Source organism: Canis aureus, chromosome 7 (assembly GCF_053574225.1).
Source record: "Canis aureus isolate CA01 chromosome 7, VMU_Caureus_v.1.0, whole genome shotgun sequence".
Lineage (NCBI taxonomy): Eukaryota > Metazoa > Chordata > Mammalia > Carnivora > Canidae > Canis > Canis aureus.
The window spans coordinates 64,171,538-64,199,498 of NC_135617.1; the positions used below are offsets into that span (position 1 = coordinate 64,171,538).

The window sequence follows — 27,961 nt, forward strand, 5'->3', positions numbered from 1 at the left end:
GGAAACTGCAGGAGAAAGATTTGAAAGCATGAGGTTGGTTCATGAGGGTTAAGGAAAGAAGCAGTCTCTGTAACAAAAAAAAAAAAAGAAAAAGAAAAGTGCAAGGGGAAGCAGAAAATGCTGGTATAGAAGCTGCAGCAAATTATCCAGAAGATCTAGCTACAATTATTATTAAAGGTGCTACACAATCTACGATAGATTGGAAGAAGATGCCATCTAGGACTTTCATAGTTAGAGAGGAGAAGTCAGTGCCTGGCTTCAGAACTTCTAAGGATAGGCTGACTCTCTCATTAGGGGCCAATACAACTGCTGACATTAAGTTGAAGCCAGTGCTCATTTACCGTTCTAAAAATCCTAAGGCCCTTAAGAATTATGCTAACTCTACTCTGCTTGTGCTCTATAAACGGAACAACAGAGCCTGGGTGACAGCACATCTGTTTGCAACGTGGTTTACTGAATATTTTATGCACACTGCTGAGACCTGCTGCTCAGAAGAAAAGATTCCTTTCAAAATATTACTGTTCATTGACAATGCACCTGGTCACTCAGGAGCTCTGATGGAGATGTTCAATGAGATTAACGTTGTTTTCATGCCAGCTAATACAACATCCATTTTGCAGCCCACAGATCATAGAGCTATTCTGACTTTTAAGTCTTACTGTGTAAGAAGTACATTTCATAAGCCTAGAGCTGCCATAGAAGTGAAACCTCTGATGGATCTGGACAAAGTCAATTGAAAACCTTCTGAAGAGGACTCACCATTCTGGATGCCATTAGGAAACATTTATGATTCATGGGAAGAGGTCAAACTATCAACATAAATAGGAGTTTGAAAGAAGTTGATTCCAACCTTTTTGGAGGACTTTGAGGGGTTCAGACTTCAGAGGAGGAAGAAAGTACAGATGTGTTGGAAATAGCAAGAGAACTGGAATTAAAAAGATGGGACTGCACTACTGCAATCTCATGATCAAACTTGAACTGATGAGGAGCTGCTTCTTATGGATGAGCAAAGAAAGTGGTTTCTTGAGGTAGACTCTACCCCTGGTGAAGATGCTGTGACGATTGTTCAAATGACCCCAAAAGGATTTAAAATATTCCATAAACATAGTTGATAAGGCAACAACAGGGTTTGAGAGGATTGACTCCAACTTTGAAAGACATTCCACTGTGGGTAAAATGCTGATTATCAAATAGCATCTCATGTGACACAGAAATTGTTTATGAAAGAAGGAACCAATCAATATGGCAAACTGCATTATTGTTTAATTTTAAGAAGTTGGCACAGCCACCCCGACCTTCAGCAACTACCACCCTGGTCAGAACTGTCCACATTGAGGGAAGATTCTCCACCAGCAAAAAGATTATGACTCACTGAAACTTCAAATGACTAGCATTTTTAAGCAGTAAGTATTTTTAAATTAAGTCATACACATCACTTTTTCAGACATAATGGCATTTCACATTTAAAACACCACAATACAGTGTAAACACAACTTACGTGTACTGGGAAACCAAAAAAAATCATTTGACTCGCTTTATTGTCATATCTGCTCTATTGTGGTGGTCTGGAACTGAACCCACACTAGCTCCAAGCTGTGCCTGTATTCCTCATTCTCACTCCCATCCTCCCAGCCTAATTTCCTTATGGTTCCCTCTGTGTTTGTCATGAACTGTTCTTACGGGTGACCGTTACCACAACCACAAGAACTTGTCACTATTAATGTCAAGATAGCTACTGCCTGGTGTATAATTTCTTCAGTTTCCTGGAGAAATCTGATTTTCCCTTCTTGTTCATAAATGCACCTTTTATTATCATTGCTTTTTCCACTGCTTTCTTCATCCATGTGCTTTCCAGATCAGTCACCTAGCAGGTGCTGTGCAGAGTACTATATATTTACTCTGCTATTGAATCTGAAACCCTATTTGAAATTTGCAGCCACATGCTTCTTTTCTGGACATCTCACTTTTCCTCGTGTTCCCTGTTGAATAACCATTAACTCTTCCTAGAAGTGTGGAGGAAGAAAGCAACCATCAGCAGAGCAAGGAATTGCTAAGTATCAAAGAAAAGCAGATTAAAATGAGATGCAATTTTTTGCCAGTCTTATTGGTACGATATCCCATGTCAGGGAGGACATGAGCTCCTACACTGTAGGGAGAGTGGACAGGGCCAAAGCAGGGTGGTCCTGAGGGCTGGGGTAAATCCCATGTAACATGTCTAGCTTGTTCCCTCTTGCTGGACAGTCCTAAAGAGCGTTTGTATAAACCTTTTCAATAGGTATGCTTTTTAGCTCAGTGATTTAATTTCTATAAATTTATCCTTAAGGATGAATGTACAAAGATATACATATGAAGTTATTTTTTACGTCACTTATAATAGGGAATTGGGTTGTGATGCGTTCATTTAATTGACTATAATACAGTAATTATCAATGTCAGTGAAGACCTATGTAAATATTGACCTAGGAATACTTCCAAACTGTATTCTGTTACTTTTTTAACAACAACAACAACAAAAAAATGCATTCTTATGTATGCACTTACACACACACACACACACACGCTTGCAAACAAGTCTGGAAGAGTAAACACCAGAATTCCCAGTGTTATCTCTGGGTTCTAGGATTGTAGTAATCTTTTTCATTCTATATATTTTTTGAACTTTTTGCATTGGGCACCTATCAGTTTATGATCAGATGAAATAACAGTATTTAAATATGTTAATGATACAGAAGTGCATTATTCTCTAACTTACAACATTTTCCATAAGTTATAATCAAACCACTCAGCAAACATGCAGTAATAATTATGATAAAAATAAATGCCATGTATCCAATGTATTTTTGGATAGGCATTGCATTAATTTTTTATATACAAAATCTAATAAAAACTCCACAGTAACTTCACGAGGCAGATAACATGCAGCTAGCAAGAAGAGATGCAGAGTCAGAATGTGAATCCTGTTTTGTCTCTCTGTGGCCCTTGAGCCACAAAGATGTAAGGCGTTGTGATGACTTGCACCTGAATCCTGTTTCTGAGGAGATTATAGAGCAAAACTCAAGCAGCGTTCTAGAATCGGCTTGATTTTTCTGTAGTTACACTGTCAGAAACTAAGGTCTATCTGGAATTCTGGATCATCTTCACTGTTGTTCATTCACTCTGTCATATAGAGATGGTCTTATCTAGAATGATAAGAAACAAGGAAAGGACCTATATGTTTCCCCTCATGGGGCAGTGTATCCCCTTTTCTATCCTAAGGGATTGGCTTCTGAACTAAGATGGAACACAGGGCCATAAAGCAAATATCCACCCACTGCTGTTGGCTCAATTTTGGTGTGTTAGAAGTATATTAACCAGTGCTTATTTTAATATGAGACAGTTTATGTAGAAGTAACCACAGCTGATAAAACTCAAGAGTTCATGCCAATAATGAAATTCCTCACAGTTCAAGTAATCATGAGGCCACTAACCTATGAGGTAGTTGCTAAGAAACACAGGGACAGATTCTAATTATTCTTATTAGCCACCATTTGGGTCAAATGACTAACTTTTCCAAAGTTCATGCCTTCATTCTTCATTGTTATCAGCCGAAGGGGAATAGCGGAAATGTATGGGATTTTTTGTTTGTTTCAGTCAGTATCACTGATTTCACAGGAACTTGTTCTCAGATGGCTTATGTTGAATATGTCACACAACTAGCTCAGATGACTGAGGAGAAACCGTGGGATCACCGCATGCCTGATCCCATAAACACAGGACATTACTTAGTCTTTGGGGACTCCCAGGGTGACCCTGGCCTGCCTGTAGCTTCCCCAGGCACTGCTCCAGGTGCTGAGCAGAATCTTCTTCCTTGGCTGAGCTGGGCTTTGAACCAGACCACTGTTGTTTCCTTGCTGACTTAGGAAAGCACAGGTTGCACATATTTGTTCCTAAAAGATTTGAGTATGATAGTCATGTTTTAGCATTTTTGGTATTCTTTTCTTGAAAACACTTTATGACTTTCATGAATATTATTTGCAAATAATATATAGGTTTGTAATAACTGATCCTATGGGTCTCTTCAGCTGTCGATCCTCTCCTAGAATAGAGTTTCTCCTGATTCTAGGTTAGGTACCCTTCTTTCATGGTTCTGGTTCTTTTTCTTTTTTTAAGATTTTATTTATTTATTTATTTATTTATTTGTTTGTTTGTTTGTTTGTTAGAGAGAGAGAGAGAGAGGTGGGGGTGGGACAGAGGGAGAGGAGAGAGAAAATCTCAAGCTGACTCTTCGCTGAGCACTGAGTCAGACACATGGCTTGATCCTAGGACCCTGAGATCATGACCTGAGCTGAAACCAAGAGTGAGAGGCTTCATCTCCTGAGCCCCCCAGGTGCCCTGCTCAGGATCTGGTTTTGTCTTGTTTTCTGGTTCAAGTGAGCCTCCCCTCTGCACCCACACTGGCCATGCCTTCTGGTTTGAATGTCGATCCATGCTTTTGTTGGTAAGGCAACTTATCTGCTCAGTCCGTAAGTGCCCCCCAATCAGCCTTTTAAAGATGCAGGCTTTCTACTGCAATTACACCACCTCGGCAGTGTGTGCAATAGAAGTTTCCTTGCTGTAGCTATTTTTATTTCTGCTTGCTACAGCTCAGCTCTGTACAAAGGCAGGACATTTTAGAGAGTCTGACTTGAATCAGAAAATGCCCATCCAACAACTTCTGCCTCTGAAAAGGCTGCTGCCTCAGAGGCACAAAGGAAAAGCCTCGGCCCACAGCAGGGGCATTAAACAAAGGAAGCTACTTTATGCGGGGATGGCAGGACAGGGACGACAAAGATGAAGTTAGTGACAGATTCTGGCTTTAGGGAGCTTCAGTCTTGTAGGAGAGACAAGTACATGAATATCTGTAATACAAGGTAAAAGGTGATCTTTGATACAGAAGTGCTGGGATAGTTGGAGGGGCAGGAATTACTTTTGAGCGGGAAGTTCAGGGACAACTTTTAGCAGACCCATGAATGAAGACAGAATTTAGGAAAGAAAGTTAGACGGGAAGAACTTCAGATAGAGGAGGATCGATATGAGCAAAGCCACAGTCTGGTCTTCCTATTTTAGAGATTCATAAACAGATCCAGAGAAATGATGTGGCTTACAAAAGATTTCTACCAAGTTGGATTTTTTCCTGAGAAAATCAGCCTGTACAAATTCTCGCTCCCCTCAGGCTCTCCACAGTTTTATCACTCTCTGAGGTTTTAGCTTTTAAAATCAATTGAAAGTGTAGTGGATTATTATTATTACTAGTGTGGAAACGTTTAGATGCTGTGGACAGTGCTTGCAGTACTTTTTATTTTCCGAGGGAAGAATAGTGGCATTGGGCCTCGCCTGTCTTTATTACCAGCAAGTGGGTTAGGAACCTGGCCGCAGTTGCCAGTGCCTTCCTGTGTGCCCCGTCGAGGCATCCCAGCCACCCACACCCACTGACCAGTGTGGAGCTGGATCACCTGAGGGCTTTCTGGCTTCCAGCTTAGGGTGGCAAGGTCTAGCAAATAAAAATGCAGGGCATCCAGTTACATTTGAATTTCAGATAAACAATTTTTTGTCGTTCTTTTAGTGTGTCCAATGCAATATTTGTAACCTGATTTCAGCTTTTTGTATGATCAGAGTTTTTATTTTTATTTGCATAACTCCCATGATTAGTTTTGCCTTGAAAACAACTAATTGACATTTATGTTTTTTTTCTTATATAAAATGTACCATTGAACACAACCTCAAAGATTTCTTAAAGCTTAAGATCAACTTAAGGTGAATACGATAGACTTGAATGTGTCTCATCATTTTGTGTACCCAACACCTTCTTCATGTAGTCAGCCAGTAAATGCTGTATGAATAAACGTAAGAATGAAGGAGTTAGGGGCACCTGGGTGGCTCAGCGGTTGAGCACCTGCCTTTGGCTCAGGTCATGATCCCAGGGTCACCAGATCAAGTCCCGCATGAGACTCCCTGCGTGGAGCCTGTTTCTCCCTTTGCCTATGTCTCTGCCTGTCTCTCTCTGTGTCTCTCATGAATAAATAAATAAAATCTTAAAGAAAAAAAAAGAATGAAGGACTTGGCACATTCTTGATTTTTATTCTTGTCATCTTAGTCTCCCTTTATGCAGTGACAAATTTAAGCCCCAAATTTAGCTCTTTTCTAAAATGTCTCAGTGGGTAGAGAATGAGAAATATATCATGATTAGTGTTTACTAATGGGCTAATTCACACCTCCTGAAGAGAAGTGGCCCAAGTAATCAAGCATTGTTTACAAAAATAAATGAATAAATAAATAAATTGACAGATTATCTGCTAAAGTGGTCCCAAGTTCCCATCCCTTGGATCCTAGGCATCCTTACTCTAGCTTCTAATATGGCTGGCTATAAAGCTAACCTAAGTTTTGTGGATTACATATCCCAGAGGTCATTAATGGCTAATGTTCACTCTCTTATTTTATAAGAAATCGGGTCTCTGAAATCATTCATGAGATATATAATTCACTACAGATGAGGCTTCTCCACTTTGGTACAAAGTGTTTTTGGTCCTGACACTACATTTTGAAGATATTAAAACAAAAACTAAAAGCATGGTCTACAGCTTGTGTTAATTATCCTTGGGTAGTTTATGGAAGCATTTGAGTTCTTAAGACATAGTTATCTAATATGATTAAAAAGGCCTGTCTCCATGTTAGGGCTGTTTCCATACTTTAATGGTTATTTTATTCTCCTAAAGTTTAAGTGCTTTGGGTTCTAATAGGCCAAATGAATGAATATTGAAAGCAGATAATGAAAAGGGGATGGATGAGGCGTGAATTGCAATTCTATTCGTTGAACTATGGTTAACACATTGGATTCTTTTAGCCTGGACAGCCCTTGCCTCAGAAGTCCAAGTTCTTGATTCTAAATTAGAAAGTCTTGAGTGGGAAAGCATGAACATACTGTTTCATTCTTCTAGTGATTCAGTGCTTTTTCACTGTTAATGCTTTTTGTTCGTTGGGTTTTGTGAGCTCCAGGGAATTATTTTAGAAGAAGGAATGAGACCTATCATCACAACCAGGAATATTTGTATTTCTCTCTTGCTCTCCCCAATAACCTTTTCACGGGAAAAGTTTGCATATACATGGAACTGGATATTTTTAAAGACTTCCTGAAACACATGTTTGTTCTAATTATAGTATTATGTAGTTTATGCCACTTAAAGAAAACCCACAGTGTGAAAGTGTGCACCTATGGAAAAAATTATAGCAACGTCTAGCACCTGGTTCTTTACACTTTGCTCAAAGGATGCATGAACAAATGCAGAACTAACCACCAACCAGTGTAATCAGGACCATAAAATAAGTAATTTGGTAATATTAACAAATCAAACCCATCCGGAAGCAACTGAGGAATGGCTTTGGGTTTTAACCAAAGAACCTAATTCATTTCAAGATCTAATAGCAAACAAAGTATATCTCTTTCACCTACCATCATCTTGAGGGCAAGCAACATGAAATGCTACAAATTAACGTTTAGAATTTCATCTGCTGTTTTTTCTTTTAATTTTGCTTTGAGAATGTAGGGATTTTATGATTTCTTATTTTGCCAACTATTACATTCATTGTGGAAAAGTGCTAATTGGACAGATAAACAAAAAGAAGATAGAAACTGCTGGTAATTGTGCCACTCAAAGACAACAACTGTTATTATTTGGTTATAATCCTTCAACATTTCAATGCATACATATAAATGTATATTTTCATAAACATGAACTCGCCCTTTATTTATTGTTTTTTAGCCTGTGGTTTAATTCGATTGTGACATCTTCTCATATCAATATGTATGTGCATCTTCAGCCTGTTGGATTCATGTACAGATTTGTCAGGATTTGGGGACCCTTCATTCCCAAAAACATAAACAAAATTTTCTGGGGTGTGAGTTTATATGTGTATGTATTTAAAAAAAAAAAAAAAAAAAAGATGCATTGGGATTTTTATTGGATTTACTTTAACTTTTCTTGGTAAATTTAGGGAAAGGCTACAGTCATGCATCTTCCCATTCAGGAGCATAATAAACCTCCCAGTGTGTTCTTGTCCTCTTTGGTCCCTTCCTAAATTTTTACTTTTCTCTATATAGGTCCCACATCTCTGTTTTAATAATTTATTGGTCATTTTTAAGAAAAACATGGAATTTATTAAGGCTTTGATATGATTTTTATCACATATCAGGGTCTCTTTTTTTACCTTACAAACCCATCTTCAATTTAATATAGAACTCGGTGCTAATGTATGGTTCAATTTATATAAACTTGCTCTAGATTCACATTACATGAACACGTGTTCTGTACGTGGTTCATACACATGGTTCATATACAGCTATATGCTGTTTTCTGTATGATAGAATAAAACAAACATTTGTTATCAAACAGGAAGGATTTACGTTGTATTTTTACATACCAGAATCTTAAAATCTGTCTTAAAATTTTTACAATTTTCTCATTAAAAATACATATATATATCTAGATAGATAGATAGATAGATAGATAGATAGATAGATAGATATATCTTCTGTATTTTTGTGCATTAACCAAGGCTATCATTCAAAATTTTTACCAAAGGAACCAGATGATAAATGTTTATGTCTAAAGTTTCATGTTATCTACAAGTATAATTTCATACAAGACAATTATAGAAAAGGAGTTCGAGAGTTGGAGCAAGGGGTGCTAAAGCTCTCATTATACCTTTAAATTAATGAACAGCCAGGAGAGTCTGTCAACAGGAAACTTGAACCATGGAGCCATGTAGCGAGGGTAAAGCCCAGCAGGTTTCCAAAGGCCCTATTCCTCCAAACTTGCTAGTAAATTTTTGTTCCATGAGTAGGCTCTGGTTTTACCCCTCTGAGGTCTTTCTCTCTTCTCCCTTTCTCTCCCCTCCATCCTCTTCTTGCCTCACTTTCCTATCCCTGTCTCCCCCGCTCCCCCACCCCCACGCAGTCCCTGCCCCTTCCCCTCCTGCCTCTCTCCCCTCTCACTCCTTCTCTCTTGCCTCAATCCCCACACTTAATCTCCTCAAGGTCCCCAGTGTTCTGCTCAGAGGGGTTCTCTGGTAGCCTCTGTGAATTCTAATCCAATTCACCTTTTCCCTCTTGCCTTAGGTATCTGTCTCTCTTTTCCCTGGTTTAACTTCTCTCTCAGTTCCTCCAGCCTCTGTGACAATGGCAGGAAACCTTTTTTAGCTTGTTGCTGTTCACTATCATTGCTGTCTTCCCAAATGTGACTCGTCTCTTATAATATTTTCCTGCCTCCAGCTATGCTGTTTGCAAACTAGCTTTTCTGCCCCCATCATACCTTATCACCTTTCCCTTTTTAGTACGTCAATTCCTTATTTATTATGGATTTATGTAGATGAGTATTCTTGTTTACAGGAAATACAAATAAGATAGTGTTTGCCTACAGCAAACAAAAGGTTCAAAAGATACATTAGAATTTAAAGAGGTAGTTATTAGTATCTGCAGATTGTTTATGTTATTTTTATTTATTTACATTTGTTCTAAACCACTGAACTTTCCTATGTCTGAAGTTACAACGTTTGATTGTATCAAGAAATATTAAAAAAAAAAAAGAAATATATGCCATTAAATTGGGTATATAAATATCTGGATTGACAAAAACAGAATCAATTTCTATAACTTTTCAAAGGCCTTCATCATGACAGTATAAAAGAGCCTTTAAAATACGTCTTTTGAGGGGCACCTGGGTGGTTCAATTAAGCAGCAGGCTCTTGATCTCAGCTCAGGTCTTGATCTCAGGGTCATGAGTTCAAGCTGGGCACTGGGAGTGGAGCCTACTTAAAACTGTTAAAAAAAAAAAAAAACTAAAGTGCTGGGGGGTGGGGGTGACAAAAAAAAAGTAATAAAAACAAAAAATCAAAAAGTCTTTGGTATCTTCAAAGTTGTTTTAGCTTATTTAAAAATCATTTCAAAATAGTTTCTGAGAATTCCATAAACTGAAGTACATGGCCACAAATGCATTTTCCTATAAATAGGCTCTACCTTCACCATTAAAGAGACAAACCAGTCTGCTTTTTGATGTGGATTTTTTACAGTTGCCATTTCAAAACACAAAGTACCAAGCAGTTGTGCAACTATGCATTTGAAGTGTCATATAATTGTGCTTTTATGGAAGTAAAGAAATATTCATTACTCAGACAAATCTTGAAGGTAAACTCTGCATAAGAATTTCTTCTGCAATACAGAAACCATGAGTTTCTGGCCCCCTACTGTTATTAAGAAGAGCTCATTCCAACAAAGTGGCTGACATTGACCTCAATCCCTTGCACAGGAGGTTCCATGTCTTTCACTTTCTGATTAGAGCTGTGGGAGTGTATAATGTATATGATACTTGTCAGAGGCCAGAGAATTCTTTTAAAAAAAGAAAAGAAAAGAAAAAGTCTTGAAGGAACCACCTTTAAGCCAATTGGGAATGCTGCTTTCAGCAGAATCTAACAAAAAACAAACTTGAAACTAATGACCCTGAAAAATATTTGTATAGTTTCCTTTGGTTGTGGTCCTGTTGGCACACTTTCAGCCTTCAGTTTTTTGTGTCCTGTGGATTGTAGTTAATCATAAATTGTGAATTTATTGTTCTTATCTGAACTTTCCTTTTGTAAATTACGTGCTATCCCAACACTGTATGTTTTAGAGGGTGACACCCCATAAAAGAGGCCTGTCATGTTAGGAAAGTCAAAATAAGACCTTCCTTTGCCCTCTATCATTGGGTCTCAAGAACCCCCACTGTTGCATCCTGTTAAAAATTCTTGTTTCGGAGATGCCAGACACAAAGTTGACCTTGTTGTTTGCATCTTTACTTCTTAAAAAATAAATCTGCAGAAAGTTTTGAATTGAAAATGCAAACTTAGTATACCAGGGAAAATGGCAAGTGCAAGGCATTTTTCTGTGTTGATTGAGGGGCTTTGTGATATTGTGGAAAAAGTGGGGATTTCTGATTCAAAAGACCTGTTTCCAATCCTTATGTTTCAGTTTTCTAAGTTTGTAACAATATGCAAGTTGCTTAACTTCTGAGCTCTCTTGTCCTCATCTATGAAAGAGGGAAAATAATTCATAGGTTTATGGTCCAGATAAATAACAAAATGCATATGAGAGTGCCTGACATACAATGGATGTTCAATAAAAGTAATAATAAAATAATTGGAAAAAGGCAGTTATAAAGAAAGCCAGACTATGAGATTTTCTTTAATTCTTTTTCCACTTAAATAAGAAAAAAGATGTGAAGTAACTAGCACAGTGGCCAGGACATAGTTGACCATCAAAAGATGTTAGTTACTCTTTCATTTAACATTTCAAGTTATTTATTTGCTTGGTTTCCAGGGCTGAAAAAATGTGTATATATTCTTGACTCAGTATTGAACAATAGATTGCCCTGTTGTAGTGCTTCTTAAATATTAATGGGCACATAGATAACCCAGGAACGTTGTTGTCGAAGTACAGATTCAGCAATCTGGTAGGGGGCCTGAGTTCTGGTTCAGTGGGTCTGGCATGGGACTCTACATTTCTAAAAAGGCTCTCAGGTGATGCCTTGAGGGTGGCTTACTGTTCACACTTTGCATCTCAAGGCATTAAATGAGCCAGACAATAAGTATCCACTCTTTGTTCTTTGCAATATTGTATTTCACAGAGCTCACAGAGTTTAGAGATCAATTTTTTTGCACATTTTACAACTAAGAAATTTGTAACAACAGAGGTTGATAAATTAGTTAATAGTTGAGATCCTTCAACCTAATAGTTCAGCCACATTTCTTATCCACCATGACCAATTTTTAAAAATTATGCAACTCTTCTCCCATCCTTCCTATTTAGTTTTCATCTTCCTAGAAGTTGAGTAATCAAGTTTTTTTTTTTTTTAAGATTTTATTTATTTATTCATGAGAGACACAGAGAGAGAGGCACAGACACAGGCAGAGGGAGAAGCAGGCTTCGTGCAGGGAGCCTGATGTGAGACTCAACCCCTGGTCTCCAGGATCACGCCCAGGGCCGAAGGCGGTGCTACACCGCTGAGCCACCTGGGCTGCCCTCAAGTTTCTTCTCTCTTTATCACTATTTTCCAGTTCCTTTTGAGATCTTTGCTCATGTTAGTATGTAACCATAGTTTGTTAGCATCCAAATTGCTTAACTCCGGCAAGAGACAAACCATCCTTGATGGAACCATCTTTAGTGGCAAAATAATCAGAAGTCAGGCAGATTTTGATACTTTTTGGCAAAATTAGTATCAGTTAGGTTTTTATATCAAAACTACCTCCTAGTTTTTTTGGAGTAAGCTGAATAGGCCTATCCAGTGAGAAGCCAGATGGACTAAGAGCTTTCTTCTCGGGGATATTAGGTATTTCCATGGTTCTACCACAAAACAGCCCTAACCCACCAATGGGGATGTATTTTATCTGCATCACTCTTTCCAGCTCAATATTAGAAGATGAGTTTCCATTGCTGTGGACTCCCTGGCCTCATTTTTATAAGTTCCTTGGAATAATACTGTGCTGAAGGACACCTGTGATATGTTTGTACCACCTTTGTGAAGGCACACTCTCCTGTCCCTCCCCGGGACACACCTCCTTTAGCTCCCTGTGGTTAAGAACCAGCCAGGGTCTCCATGCCCCAAGTTAGGTATGTTCTTAGTAATGCCCCATTCCTCTTTTCTTCCAGCTTTCCCACCATCAACACCAAGACCTATGGTTTCTAACCCATTTTTAAAAGCTAATGCCAAAAAAATAAAAAATGAAAAAATAAAAAAAAATAAAAGCTAATGCCAATGTGAACATTCTCATGAAAGTTTTTTAACAAAGATTAATTCGGAACAATGAGAACATCATAATCACACTCAAGGTATAAACAGTGATTTTAATTTAATAAACAGTTAAATGTAACATAATCATAAGAATATTGTAGAAGAACCAGTTTAGTTCAGATCACTGGTTTCTCTTTTCACAAGGTGATAATAAATGTTCTTGAGCCAAAGACAACTGGGTAGAAGTCTCAGGATTGCCTTTCTTTTTCCTTTCCTTTCCCTCCCTCCCTTCCTTCCTTACCCCCTTCCTTCCTTCTTTTCTTCCTCCTTTAAAAAATTTCTTATCCTCTGTCTTTTGGGTGTGTTATACAGTACTTGCAAAATCCCTATAAAGAGATTGCTTGCCTATCATAATTTAGTGTAAATATTTTTAATGTCAATAAATATACATTTTTACCATTATTTTTCAAAGATTTATTTATTTATTTGAGAAAGAGCAAGGGGGAAGGGCAGGAGGGAGGGAGAGAGAGAAGCTCAAGCAGACTCGGTGCTAACCATGGAGCCAGACTCAGGGCTCAATCCCAAGAACTGAGATCATGACCTGAGCTGAAATTGAGAATTGGACACTTAACTCACTGAGCCCTCAGGTGCCCCTCACTATTATTTTAAATAGTTGCTTATTATGAACATAACTATGCCATAATTTATTTAACTACTTTGCTAATGTGGAGAATTCTAACTCTTTCTCAATTTCTGCTTTTACAAACTGTGATGGTCAGTGGCCTCGTTAAGATCCAAGCAACTACTGCTCAGTTATTTCTTGCTTATCTATTCAGCTATTTATATCTCCTCAAAGATTTTTCATAGGTATGTTATTTCCTTTTGGAAATACATTGCCCAGCATAGTATTTAGATAAATTTAGTAATTTTGCAATAATACGGTAAGTATAGTGTTTAAAACCTTGGATTCTGAAGTCAGCCCACTTGAGTTTGAATGCTAACTCTGCCATTTGCTAGCTGTGTGACCTTGGGCAAGATATTCAACCTCTTTGTACCTTAGTTCCTTCACCTACGATAAGAGGATGATGATAGTAAATATCTCATCTAGTTTTTGTGAGTGTTAAGGAAATGATGTATTTAAAGGGTACAGAATAGTATCTAGCATTCAGTACTGGCTCAAGTAATATTAGCTACTGTTGATGATAATTACTTGCTCTACCTTTTTATTCACACTATTCAACCTAAATTTCCACCAGCATGTGGCTGCAGGCAAAAGCTTCATTTTTTGGCAAGGAATATTGGGAGCAGAAAGAAAAGACTAAAGTGGTCTCAAGGTGGTAAAACACATATTAGAAAATACAGTAGATTCTTATTATGTGTTCAGATATCAAATGTTTAATACAGTAAAGTTTCTGGACTAGGCTACAGGCTGTCAGAAGCATCTCGCTAGTCAAGGTGGTGGAGAGAGGCAGAGCCATCAGACATCTACCAGTCACCCACCATCAGCCAGGTTATGTGTTCAGAAATAGGTAGATTATCCATGATCTTTCCTGTCCATATGAACTAGAACTGAATGGCACACATTTAGGTTTTACTTCTCCCCTAGGATTATTTTCTCTTCCTTCTTTTCTTCTAGTGAAAATAGGGAAAAAGTAAAAGATTTTTTTTGTTTTTTTGTTTGTTTGTTTACTTGGTTTTCTCCTAAAGAACAGACTTTATTGTACTCATTTAATCTCCTTACAGAGCCTTTTCTGCAAACAGTTCTTCTTCTTTATCCAGCAGGGTTCTGGCATCTGGGAGACCCCTCAGTGGGAGCAGTGACTAGGTATGAACTTGGGAACTATTTTGGGAGATAGGAAAATGCAGGGAATTTGGGGTCAATCGTTCACTCTTAACTACGAAAGGAGTACAAGAGAAACATTTGAATTAGGCATTTTTCTGCATTTTAATTGTTAGACCAAGTCCTTGGTTGATAAGAAAATAAAATCTACAATAAATCAACTGTATGAAGGAAAGACGAGGCATTTTTCTTATTTAAAGAGGCTCTGTGGTCTCAAGCATTGAGAAAAAACTGCACATCAAAAGTCCTGATCTTCATTCTTAGTTTTATACCAGATTTAGTTTTGTACTAAAAGGGTAAAGCAACCTGGTTCTTTCATTTAGGCAGAAGTTCCTGGTCCTCCTTGTAAACCTGCACTATTATTTTTCAGGACAAGACTCTTGATGGAACAGCCAAAGCCCAGTTGGACTGAGTGATCTGTGTGTGGTCACTCAGATTATCAGCAGGCTTGTATCTTATAATGCTTTCTTACAAACTAGTATTCCACTTCAGCCCTCCCTCATGGGATATCTCCTAGAATATATGCTTTCTGATTAAACTATACAGAAGAAATCATCTTCTTAAAAAAAAAACTAGGAGGAAAAATTGATTATTCGTAACTTCTAACCTAATAGTGTCTGTTGAAAATATTATGGACACTGAAAACCACAAAATGTCTTTACTCCAAAGAATGGGTATATCCTAGAAGTAATAGGGATTTTTAAGAGTTCCAGAATTTCTGGGAAAAGTATTCAGGGGAAATACAAGTAGATAACCATTACTATTTTTTGAAGCCTGGTTAAGTGGAAATTGTGAATGTAGTTGTCAAAGGTTACAGAGTGAAGTTGCAACTATGAATATGTCACCTCAATGTTCATCATGAGAGGATCAGTACATTCATGTTATGGAATACACATGGCTATTAAAATGAAATACATAATGAAATACATTAATGCATTAAAAATGAAATAAAATGAACATGGAAGATCTGTGATACATTGTTTAGAAAAATAATGGTGCAAAATACTATTCAGAATGTAATCTCAATTTTGTAAAGACAAACACAAAATCTATAAAACATAGGGATATAGGTGTTTTCTCGGTTAAGAGCTTGATGAACATATTTTAACTATTAGCAGTGGATCTCCCAAGCTATTGAGAGTGAATAGGGGAGATGTGAATGGCAGCAAGGTGTAAGGGAGAGGGGGACAGAGAGGCACATTTACTTTTTAATTTATTCATATCTACATTGTTTGGAATTATTCTCATACACATGTATTTTTATAATATTTTATATAAAAAGCCTTTAAAAATCTCTGTATCAGAAATGGATCTCTCAGTGCGTCTGGTGGTTCGAAGCTCTATTCTACAAAGAAACATGATGTCAATCAGCAAATAGTGCAGATGACCAGTATTCCTCCACCTGAACAAATTCCTTAAAAATTACAATGTAAATTGTTCCACACTTGTAAATATCAGCTGTCACATGTCACAGATTATAGGAAGAGATAAAAATGAAGTCCAAAGCTGCTATAGATGGAAATCATTGCATCTACTTTGAGTGAGCTGATAGTAACAGCAGAAGGGAAATATGTACAAGTAAAAAAGATGCTGAAAATAGGAATATTTTCATAATAATGTGAGAAAGATGGGATACCAGGGGGTCTCAGTCGGTTAAGTGTCTGCCTTCAGCTCAAGTCATGATGTCAGGGTCCTGGGATGGAGCCCCGCCTTGGGCTCCCTGCTCAGCAGGGAGTCTGCTTCTGCTTCTCCCTCTCCCTCTGCCCCTCCCCCCTTCTCATGCTCTCACTCTCACTCTCTCAAATAAATAAAATCTTTAAAAAATAATAATAATGTGAGAAAGATATGCTGCTGCTCTATTATGATACTTAGCATGTTAGATACTCTTTGCAGTCTTTATACCTTCCTTATAAAGAATTAACTATAAGGGAAAAGGTTGCAGAAGGGGAGGTGGATGGGGGCATGGGGCAACTGGGTTATGGGCACTAAGGAGGCACATGATGAGATGAGCACTGGGTGTTATACTATATGTTGGCAAATTGAATTTAAATAAAATACTTTAAAAATAATAATAAATAATAAAAATTTAAAAAGAATGCCATCTCAACATAGATGAGAATAATTTTCATTGAAATGAATCCATTTAATAATGAACACATTTGTACTGAGAACGTGATGTGTGCGCTGCTTTAGATACAGGGTGGGGTGGGGAAGGGGAGCATAAAGATGAATAAGAGCCAAGCAGGGTCTCATGGTGCTTGTAAACTAACTTATGGGGGAGCTAAGGTGGTGTGCTGGCTCTGAAGTGCACTGGGGACTGTAGTAAGTGCCCAAATGCACAAACCACAGGAGGCAAGCTAGGACTTCAGAATAGAGTAGATGGATGCTCCCTCCAAGGGGAGGTGTTTGGTTTTCTATTTTGTTTTGTTTTACAATAGAAAAAAAGAGGGACAAGAGTCAGTATGGAGAGGTGACAATGAGGTGAGAGAAAGGAGGTGATTAATAGGAGGTAACCCGACAGAAGCCTGAGAAGAGCCCCAGAAGAGAGGACAGCCATGAGGAGGAGGGAAGGATATTACACAAAATATGTAAAAGAAAGAAGAGAGCCTGAGTGGTGAGGCAGAGATGCTCTGGGAGGTGAAGGAAGAGGAAACTGGAAGAATCCATATGTAACAGGATTGACTTTCTCTGTCTAGTGGGAAGTTATAATATTGACAGAATGAGAGTCATGGTAGGCTTGGGTGCTGTGGAAAGACCTGGAAGAGCCACTGTGAAGAATAGAAGTCAACCAGGGATTAGCATTTTTGTGTTCTTTGGGTTAAAAACTAGTAGTGCAATTACTGGATCATAGAATATTTCTATTTTAACTTTTTGAAGAACCTCCATACATGTTTTGACATGGCTGTACCAGTTTGCATTCCCACCAACAATGCACCAGTGCTCCCCTTTTGCCACATCCTCACCAACACTTGTTGCTTATTGTGTTGTTGATTTTAGCCATTCTGACAGATGTGAGGTGATATTTTAGTATTGATTTATATTTCCCTGATGATCAGTGATATTGAGCATTTTTCCACAGTCTGTTGGCCATCTGTATGACTTCGTTGGAAAAATGTTTATTCATGTCTTCTGCCCATTTTTTAATCGGAATATTTGGGTTTTGGATGTTGAGGTTTATAAGTTCTTTGTATATTTTGAATACTAACCCTTTATCAGAAATATCATTTTCAAATATCTTCTCTCATCCCATAGGTTGCCTTATAGTTTTGCTGATTGTTTCCTTCTCTGTACAGAAGTTTTGTTTTTTTGTTTTGTTTTTTTTGTTTTTTGATAGAGTGCCAATAGTTTATTTTTGCTTTTGTTTCCCTTGCCACAGGAGGCATATCTAGAAAGAAGTTGCTATGGCCAACATCAAAGAGGGTTACTGCCTGTGCTCTTCTCTAGAATTTTTTATGGGTTCAGGTCTCACAATTAGGTCCTTAATCCATTTTGAATATATTTTTGTGTATGATGTAAGAAAATGGTCCAATTTCATTCTTTTGAATGGTGCTGTCCACCACAATGTTTATGGGAGCACGATCTACAGTATCCAAATTATGGAAACAGCCTAAGTGTCCATCAGTTGATGGATGGATAAAGAAGAGGTGGCATATTACATATATAATGGAATATTGTTCAGCCCTAAAAACGAATGAAATCTTGCCATTTGTGTGGATGGAGCTAGAGAGTATAATGCTAAGTGAAATAAGTCCTTCAAAGAATGGCAGATACCATATGATTTGACTCAAATGTGGAATTTAAGAAACAAAGAAAATGAGCAAAAGGGGGAAAAAGGCAAAACAAGAAACAGACTCTTAACTTTAGAGAACAAATAGACAGTTACCAGAGGGGAGGTGGGCGGGAGTGGGTGAAACAGGTGAGGGGGATTAAGGAGGGCGCTTGTCTTGATTAGCACAGGGTGATGTATGGAAGAGAGTTGAATCACTATATTGTACAACTGAAACTAATATTATAGAATATGTTAGCTAACTGGAATTTAAATAAAAACTTAAAAAAAATAAGCCAACTAGGATGAGTAACAGGGTTGTGGAGCATCACTGAGGTCCTAACTCCACAGTGGAGTGGCATGAATCTTTAATAAAACTAATAAAAAGAAAACTTCGGCATTACTTTCTCTGGCATTGTGGCAGCTAGGCACAGAGGCATGGAAATTCAGCTTGGATGGAATGCATGTTTTGTAGAAATCAAATGATTCTTCAGTTGAAAACTGTGTATGATAATTTATTGGAAAGTAGTCAAATAATTGCACCATTTCAGATTTCACTTTGTCAATATGTTTCTTTCCCATTAATTTTTATAGTTAAATCAGTTAACTATATTTCCATAAAGAAGTGGTAAAATATCCCATACTTCGAATGTTAACCAACCAAGCAATGCCATTGGAATTTCTAAAGTTTCTAGCTCATAGTTACTTCTCATACATTATGTATTTTTAGGCTGGAAAAACTAATAACATCCTTTTTGGACGACCAAGATCCAGAGAGTAGACTAGAGGTTGGCACTGATATGCGTAAAATTCATCACTGTTTCCACCATTTAAAGGTAAATTTCAGCATTTTCTCTAGTAGAAGCCTTTGTCTGCCATGTTGGAACTACAGTAAAGTTTGCCTAGTTGACCAGCTCTTAAAAGGTTGGGATCCAGCTTCACATGTTCAGAATGGTATGATCTTGGAGCAAGGTTGGGAATATTACTGAATTTCTTCAGAGGTTGTATCTTACCTAACCAGTGAATAAGTTCAGACCATGGACTTGTAGTTCTTTTGCCAGGAATCTCTAACTTGTACCCAGAATAATTGCATATTCAAAAGCCATTTATTTTCAACATATATCAAGGAAATTGTGTCCTGCATTTTTCCCAGCAGTTTAAATTTATCCATATAAACCCTCAGTTTTTCCCTGCCTTATGTTTTACCTTTCATGATGACACAGTGGGAATATCATTAACTTTTATTTCTATTTCACTTGTAATTTAACATTCTTTGCTACGATAACAAACATTTATTGTGAATCTGCTATGGGCTAGGCATTGGGGAAGCAAAATTGAATATGTAAGTCATGAAGAAGACATATATGTAGAGAATAATTAGAACACATGATAAGTGACATTTTTAAAAGTGTGAATCAAGTAGTATAGGGTTCAGGAGAAAGAAAAAAGAGTTCAAGAGGAGATAATGTTCGAGTAGGAATTTCTGAGTTTAAGGAAGGAGAGATATGAAAGCAGAGGACAGGATGAGGATGGGGAGGAGAGAGGGTAAGAGGGTAAGGCAGCCGAATGCAGAGATGAGGCAAGAAAGGACGTGCATGCCTGATGTGTGCAAGAAATTGTCGAAGGCAAAAAAGAGTCCAAGAAACTAAGAGATTTGGAAGGGAGGTTTGGGCTCTAAGCTCTTATTTCATCTTACAGAAACTATTGAATGACAAGAAGATCCATGGAAAAAGCACAGTCTCCTGTGAAATCAAAGATCAAGACTGCCAAGAACCATTAAAAGAGGAAGAATACAAAAAGCTCCGAGACATTCTACAGCAGAGGGATAATGAAATCAGTATCCTTTCCAAAGCGATTAGAAACTTACCCTCCACCAGCTTGAAAGAGGAAGGGGGAACACTTCCGCGTCTTTCCCTGGCCACATCACCTCGGCCCCCACCCTGCTTCCAGTTCACACTGCTGCTTTCCATTTAGGAGAGGTCTCTTCCACAAACAAAATGTAGTGACCAGTGAGAAACACAGTTGCTATAAAAGAGACACGTTTACTTTGTTTTTAGCTAGATACAGTTACTATTATGAGGAATACTTCAGTTTATTGAAAAGGGTGGTCTTTTTTACACCCTCTCTTAACATGAGATTTTTTTTGAAATACATTTTTTGGACTGCTCTGAGGTGCTCTTTCTGTTTTAGTTCTGAGCCAGTAAGTTAGCTGGTTATCTTTAGCTGACTGACCGGACACTGGGCTGACCACAGCCTCACCAAGGCCCAGAATTTGTGGCTGGTGTGTGGGCGACACTCAAATGGTGGCTGAAAACTTACAAATGGTATTTAGCTTATGAAGAACAGAGATTGATTTAAATGTAACTTTTTATTTAAAAGCCAGATCTACTGCTTTAGGTTCTACTTACAAATGTTCCTAAATTTGGAAGCAAGTATAGATGAGTGTTCAAGATAGAATCCTTTTTGGCTCTAGGAGGTGGGGTGTTTGGGGTGCTGTGGGGGCAAGCAGCCCATGGGGGCTGCCTCCAGTTGCAGACAGGGTGGTTACTTCTCAAGAGCCCCTGTCGGGTGGGTTAGACCTCAGGTCTCCTCAGGATCTCTTCAGTCTCATTTCTTATTTTTATCTACCAAGCTTCTTGTAAGAGATTTGACATTTTCATTACATTTGCAGACTTTAAACGTGCACAAGAAGTTATTTTGGTCAGTTCTTATAAACAGGCATTTTCGTTCATTTTTAAAAATTACTAACAGGCCTTTTAGCTTCAGCTAATGTGAAAAAATGCATAAAAATAACCTACATGAAGGACATCCATTAATGAAGAGGTAAATACAAACCACATACAAGGTAGGCACACTGCCTGATTAACCTCAGTCTCTAATTTTAGCTGAGTATTAGCAGACCCTGTACGCCTGATCCAAGTAAGTTTTAGCTGCTTTTCTTATCCAGCCAGCAACAGTAGGTTCAGCTGCGAATTATACTCCCACACGAGGCCTTGTCTGTGAGTGCTGCCCACAGGGTCACCCTACATTCCTTTTCCTCTCTCTTACCCTATCCATCTCCAGGGATGCTCCCAGCCCAGACCTCAGGCCTGGCCCCAGCCCCAGTCTGAGCTCTGCTTCTTTTCCTAGCCTTGATCCTATTTTAGGATCTTCTCCCCTAAACACCCCTACCAACTTGTTAATCCCCTTCTGGGCTTATGAATGTGTGTGCCTATAGGAGGGATGAGATGAACTATGACAGCAAGGAAACAGTCTGGGTTTGTGCATGTATGTTTATTCAAACAAAAGAGTGACAGAGACATACATCATCTCCTTTAATGACTGCCAAATCCAGGTACCACTGTTCATGTGGAGCTGCCCTAGATTCTCTACTCATTGGGAATGACCTGAGCAGGGTCTCTTCCTTCTGAGACTTGTATTCAAACTGATGGCCTGTAGGGGCCATGGTGAAAAGATCACTGGTCTTAAAGTTCACACCTGGATTGACATCCTAGTTCTTCATGCATTAGCTCTACAGCTAGGCACTGAAATCGTTTCCTACTTTTCAGTAGTAGGAGGGAAAGCCTGCCCTGCCAACCTCACAATGCGGAGCAAAGCCAGTAAGGTAAGTTACTGGAAAGTGCTTGGACCACTTTTGAGCACATGGTGTAAATAATACAATGGGAGATAAATAAGACTCTGTAGACAATGGGCAAACTCACAAGAAGGAAAAATAGCTGCTCAGATTTACTCATCACAAAGCTTATACTCATCAAGGACTAATGTCCAAGAAAGGCTGTTGAAATTTTGAAGTTTCTCATGGGCAGATTGGAGGATATTTTCACATCTCGTTTGTAGAACCACCAAAGCAAAGACGGGCAGGAGGAATGAGAAAGATCTGGTCTATGGGAAAAACAGGTGGTAATACTTGAGTTCAGTTAAAGACAGTAATGTAACTAAAATGACAGTGACTGACATTGAACATTCTTCTTGGAAAGAGAGTGAAGATGGTGTCATTTCAGTGATATCAGCCTGAGTAAAGGTCAGACACCCGCTCACCAAGCATGTAACTAACAGTGTGTCATTTAGTACCCCACACAACAAAAGCCCTGGTGAAATAGAATGGGCAGGGGAAGAAGACAAAGGAAAGGTGGGAAGAAGGGAGGTAGGCAAGAAGATAAACCTGTTCTCTGATCTGCACATCAGAATGCTGCATGTCTGTGGCTAAATTCTCCAGGGCCTATTATGCTTAGAATGAACCTCAGCTCCTTACTCCAGCTCACAAGGCCCTAGGAGACTGCACTCCTGCCAAGCCCCTGATTGCATTTTTTATGTCTCTGTCCCATATGTGTTAGGCTTTGGTCACAGTGTCCTTTTCCTTGTTGTTCTAACACTGCGTTTCTCAACCTTGGCACTTTCGACATTCTGAGCTGTGTAAATCTCTGTTGTGGGGATTCCACTGTGAATTGTAGGAGGTTTTGCAGCCTTTCTAGTGGCCTCTACCCACTAGACTTCAGTAGTGGTACTTCCCTCTCCCCCTACTGCAGTATGACAACCAAAAATGCTTCTAGACACCGCCAATCATCCTTTTGGTGGTAAAATAGCCCCAGTTGGGAACCACTGACAAGGCCCTTCTCCTTAAGGTTTTAGTGCTGGCTATTAACTCTGCTAAGATACTCTTCCTCTGGCCATTGCCTCTTGTCATTCAGCTTAAATGTCACTCTTAGGAAAGCCTTTTTTGAGCACCCAATGTAGGGTCGCCACTCAGTCATTCTTAACCTTTTGAAAATTAGCTGTCCTTTCATCCTCTAATGTTTGGTATATGTGCATGAGATATGACTTTCCCAGTAGGACATCTGCTTCATGAGAGCAAGAAACTGACTGCCTTTTCATCATTCCATCCCTCTGCCTAGAATAGTGCCTGGCATATAGTATAAGCTGACTGAATACGGTCAAGTGGATGAGCAAATGGATGTTGCCATGGCAGCATGTGAGCCACCGGAAGCATCCAATGCTATGGATAATCAGTTCTGTAGAAGGAGTGGAAGACATGGGCAGAGCTCTCTTCTCTGCCAGGCCAAGGCCCAGACACCTCCTTTGGTAAGGACACATTTTTTTTGAGGCAAAGATTGGAAGCCACATCAGGGACTGTGAGAGAAAGAGTGATTATGCTTCTGGAAACCTCCAGGAGGTTGGAGTCAAAGCTGAAGAGGAAGATGGGAGTCAAATGACCCCCGTGATACCTGACCAAGAACGAGTGTCTGAGTTGTAGTCTTCTCTCCCCACCACCTCCATATTTCCTCACTCCTGTTTTAGTGAAGCCAGCTCTGGGGATGGTGGAGGCCTGCAGTTCATCTTACTGCATATGCACTTAAACTTCTGAGATTCTCAAGAGGGATTTTACTCTTTTCTCTCAGTGATGGCAGAAATCTCTTAGAGTTCTGAGCACCTTGAGCCCAAAAGAACAGCAAGGTAGGGTGGCATGCAGAGATGTTTTCACTAATCAGTGCTCCCAGTATATTGAAACAGCCCACCAAAAGGTGCACTTCAAATACTGTGTCTATACTAAGAATTCACTTCTTCTCAGTTCCATTTAGAACCAAGATTTAGAGACTTAAAAAAAAAAAAGTGACTTTAAATCCCATTCTAATGTATGCTAAGCAAACATGGGTTTGATGTAGGGGTGCTCTGGCCACCAAACTGATTTGGCTTGTCTGCCAGCTGAGCAGATTCTGATGTTCTCCCTCTCCACTCCTCCTGCTGCCTCCTGAGCAGCATCCTAGATTCAAGTCTTATTTGTTCACAGATACATACATAGCTCTGTTACCTGCTCCTACTAAGTGTTCACCTTATTTCTTATAAAATCTTTCATAAAAATTTTAAGTTTTTACTTGTTTAAATTCAGAACACTTTAAAGACCTTTTGGTCTGCTAAGTTTTCATATAATGGTGCCATATTGAAAGACCAGTTGCAAAAAAAAAAAAAAAAGAAAGACCAGTTGCTTCCTAAACTGTCTATAACTAGAGAAAGGACTTTGGGAAGTTGAAGTCTTCAACCGTCTCTCTACCATATGACAAATAGCAAATATCATTGGGAATATTAACCTCAAGTGAAATATTAGTGTTTTGCTCATTGCAACTTAGTTGTGTCACTAAATCCTTAAATCAAGTTTCAGATATTCTAGTCAATATGCTAAAGAAGGAAAAGAAGAAAGCTCAAGATGCTCTCCACTTATCCAGCATGGATAGAAGTGAATGTAGACACTCACAGAGCTTGCCCTTCCCCCCTGGGAACCCAGAAGGTCTGAGGACGTTGCCATCCTCAGCTCCCAAACAGATCCAGGATGTCAGCACTTTTGGGTACAGATCCAGTTTGCTCCACAGAAAAACAGGTGAGTTATATTTATTTATAAATATAAATTATCTTAAGTATGGAAAGCATAGGCTTAAATGAGAAAATGTAGGCTATCATAAATTATTTATGTATAGAAAAAGTAAATAAACATGGAAACAATCATAATTTTATCATTCTATTCATCATTATAATTCTCATTGTTGTTATTACTAATATTTCTTGAGGTTTTAAAGTTGTACCAGTAGCATCTGCAGCAGCAATAATAAAAATCCCCAAGTCATTTGTCCTCAAAAAAAAAAAAGAAGAAGAAGAAGAAGAAGAAGAAGAAACAAGTGTGGCATTCCTTATGGTCCTTAATGGAGTTCAGCATAGCCTCTTTTGGCTTTAAATATGCAAGGGTGAATAAATGACAATTTAATGGTTATAATTATTTTAATTACTATCGATTCTTTTAAATACAAGTTTCCAAAATTGATGAGTAAATTGAAAACACAAAGTATGAATTGTCCTAGAGCTCAGAGGCAGAAATAGATGGATCCAGGGCAACTGGAGAAAAATTAAAGTTAGAGAAAGGAACAAAACCTTTCCTCTGATAGAGGAGGGAAGGAATAAGGACAAATATTGCATTGCCAATGTGATGACACAGTATTTATTTCTAAATCCAAGTAAGCTATCTGCAGCAAAATAATTTAAAAATATTATCATAATCTGGCTTAAAGGATAATGAACAAAAATTTGTCAGATAGTAAGATTTGACAGGGTTGGATCAACTCAGAGGCACTTTCCCCACTTGTAGCTTTTGACCAGTATGTCAGTTTTACAACTACAGAACCATACTAGAGACCCAAGTTGGTTTGTTAGTTTCTCTTCCTGTTAGACCAGCAGAGTATGATGTACAGTCATGTGATTGATGCCTTTCTCTTGAAGCTCCTCATCTTGAAGACATTGAGGAATCTGAAATATGAAATGGACTAGAACTAAGAGGTGTAAACCTCCCCTTTTTGCCAACTTAGGTTGAAATTTTCTGTATAAATATTTGTTGGGATGGGCAACTTGATATGCATGGTTTTCTGAAGGATTTAGCTTGGGAATAATTAGAGTATGGTACTCATTAAGAAAGGTATTTTTTTAATTAATAAAGACAAGGTCAAAAAGCCTAGAAATATACTTCATGATATTATATCCTTTTATCTCTTAATTCTAAATCTCCTTGCTTTGAATATTTATTTAGCAACACAGTAGAATAAATTCAAAATCAAAGGAAACCAAAAATGTTTTTTTTACAACTTATCATGATGGCAGTAGACAGAGAAAGCAATTATCTCTCTCTATGATTGTTTTCCCTGCAGCATTCCTATACTCTTATGGGTAACAGTTGGTCCTAAGAACTATGAGGCCCTGTGGATTGGTGTATTCATTAGTTCATCCATCAATTTATTTATTCCTTTATTCATTCAACATATATTTATTGAATACGCATTTTGTTCTAGGGGCCACGCTAATTATTACTATGATAACTAAAGCTCACATAGCCCTTAGATATATATCAGGTATTATTCAAAGTTTCCTGCTTGAATTAACTCATCTAATCTTTATCCTATAGGCTCCTGTTTTCCTCCCCTATTACACAAGAACATACGAGGACAAACATGACCTCTGATCTCAGAGCACTTAGTGAACAATAGAAAAGAGAACTTTGAACGATTAATTACAAAAGTACACCTCTGTATTACTGACAGGGCACATGCCAGAGAACCCTACCTTGATTTAAGATCAGAAAATCCAAGAAGGAGCATGAGGGTGGGAGTGTGGCTGGAAGGAATATTGTAAGCAGAAGGAATCATTTGAATAGCTTTTGGAGCTTTTGTGGTGGAAAGGAGCGTTCTAGGAAGTGAAAAGGCCAAGATGCACGGGATGTGGGCAGGTAGAGGCTGGGAAGACAGGTTGAGCCACACATGCAGAATAGATTGTCAGAGGACACAGAATATTCATGACTGCTTAGAAGGCCACTGTAGTATAGTGGTCCAGGCCAAAGGGTGAGGATGATGAGAGAGAGAGTGGGGCAGGTAGGGATCAGAAGCATTTAGGAGGGAGAGTGAGCAGGGCTTGGTGACTCCCCTCTTGTGGGGAATAAGGGTAAGGATGGGCCCCAGGTCTCTGGGTGGCTGATGAAGCCCTTCTAGAGGTAAGGAACAGTGCAGCAGTTGGCATTGTTGGCTAGAGAGAGCAGAGCCTGGCATCTCTGCTGACAGGAAAAGTCACAGTCAGTACCCATGTGAGAACCCCATGCTCACGATTGAAGGAACTGTTCACTGAGCTTCTGTAAAGACATGCACCATTATGCCGGTGCAGAAATGGCCTCAGATATCACTGCCCCACCCCTTGCTGTGTGCCAGACCTTTTCTGTTTCTATTTTCTCTTGCCCACACCATCTCCCTTCTCATAATTCTCCTTCCCCACAGCGTCTCATAATCTCTCTCCTAACTCATAATTATAGTCAACTTTTTCAGTAACCCTTCTCCTCCCTTGATACTACTATCAAGACAGACTGTAGTTTTATTTGAAGAATGAATTAAGTTTACTTGAATAGAAAATCACTGAAAAAAAATAATGGAAATTGTTTGTAAAGTCCAAGTACAAATGAGGTAAAAGAGTTTTGGAGAAGAGCCTTATAGTTGAAAGGATTTTTGAGTTGTTTTAACTGTCGTTGGATATAGTTCTAGCAATAACTTTGAATAGGAGTAGGCTCACAAATGGATTGATCATGATCTAAGCATTTGGAGGAGAAACTGATGAAGGATTGATTTTATTTTTTGGCAAAACTACAGATAGGATGAAACCGCTGTGGATGAATCAGGGCTACAAAGCAACAGGTAATGGGATAGTTTGTTACAATATTTAAGATCCTAGAAGCTGATTAGGATTTTATTATTGCATTATTTTATACAAGAAGCTTGTGTAAACCAAGCCAAATACAAAAAAATAATAAGCATGTTGTTTTGAAAGATTTCTGCCTTATGTAGGTGTTGTCCATTTCTATTAACCATCCTTTGGGCTGCGTTCAATGCAGAAAGCAAATAGATTTGGCCTCCTCCACTCTGGAACTGCTGTGAAACTGTCTCCCCTCTGATGACCCTCCTCCTTCTCCCCTTCACCTTCACCTCAGGCTGAAAATGACTTCTTTCAAATTTCTTGTACTAAAAGAAAATGAAACTAAATTCATGATTCACTAGAGAGCCCCACACAGTC

General features: G+C 38.6%; 1 protein-coding gene across 18 annotated transcripts in view; it reads left to right on the plus strand.

Moving 5' to 3' along the window:
• KIF6 (kinesin family member 6) overlaps nt 1–27,961 on the plus strand; it is a 381,228-nt gene that overhangs the window by 163,113 nt on the left and 190,154 nt on the right. For all 18 annotated transcript variants that reach the window (XR_013383557.1, XR_013383558.1, XR_013383556.1 and 15 more), the window contains 3 exons: nt 19,110–19,215; nt 20,078–20,216; nt 24,534–24,749. Coding sequence is in view for 7 of the 18 variants with exons in the window: in XM_077904139.1 (XP_077760265.1) it covers nt 19,110–19,215; nt 20,078–20,216; nt 24,534–24,749 (461 nt within the window). In the remaining 11 variants the exon portion in view is untranslated. The remainder of the gene's footprint in view (nt 1–19,109; nt 19,216–20,077; nt 20,217–24,533; nt 24,750–27,961) is intronic.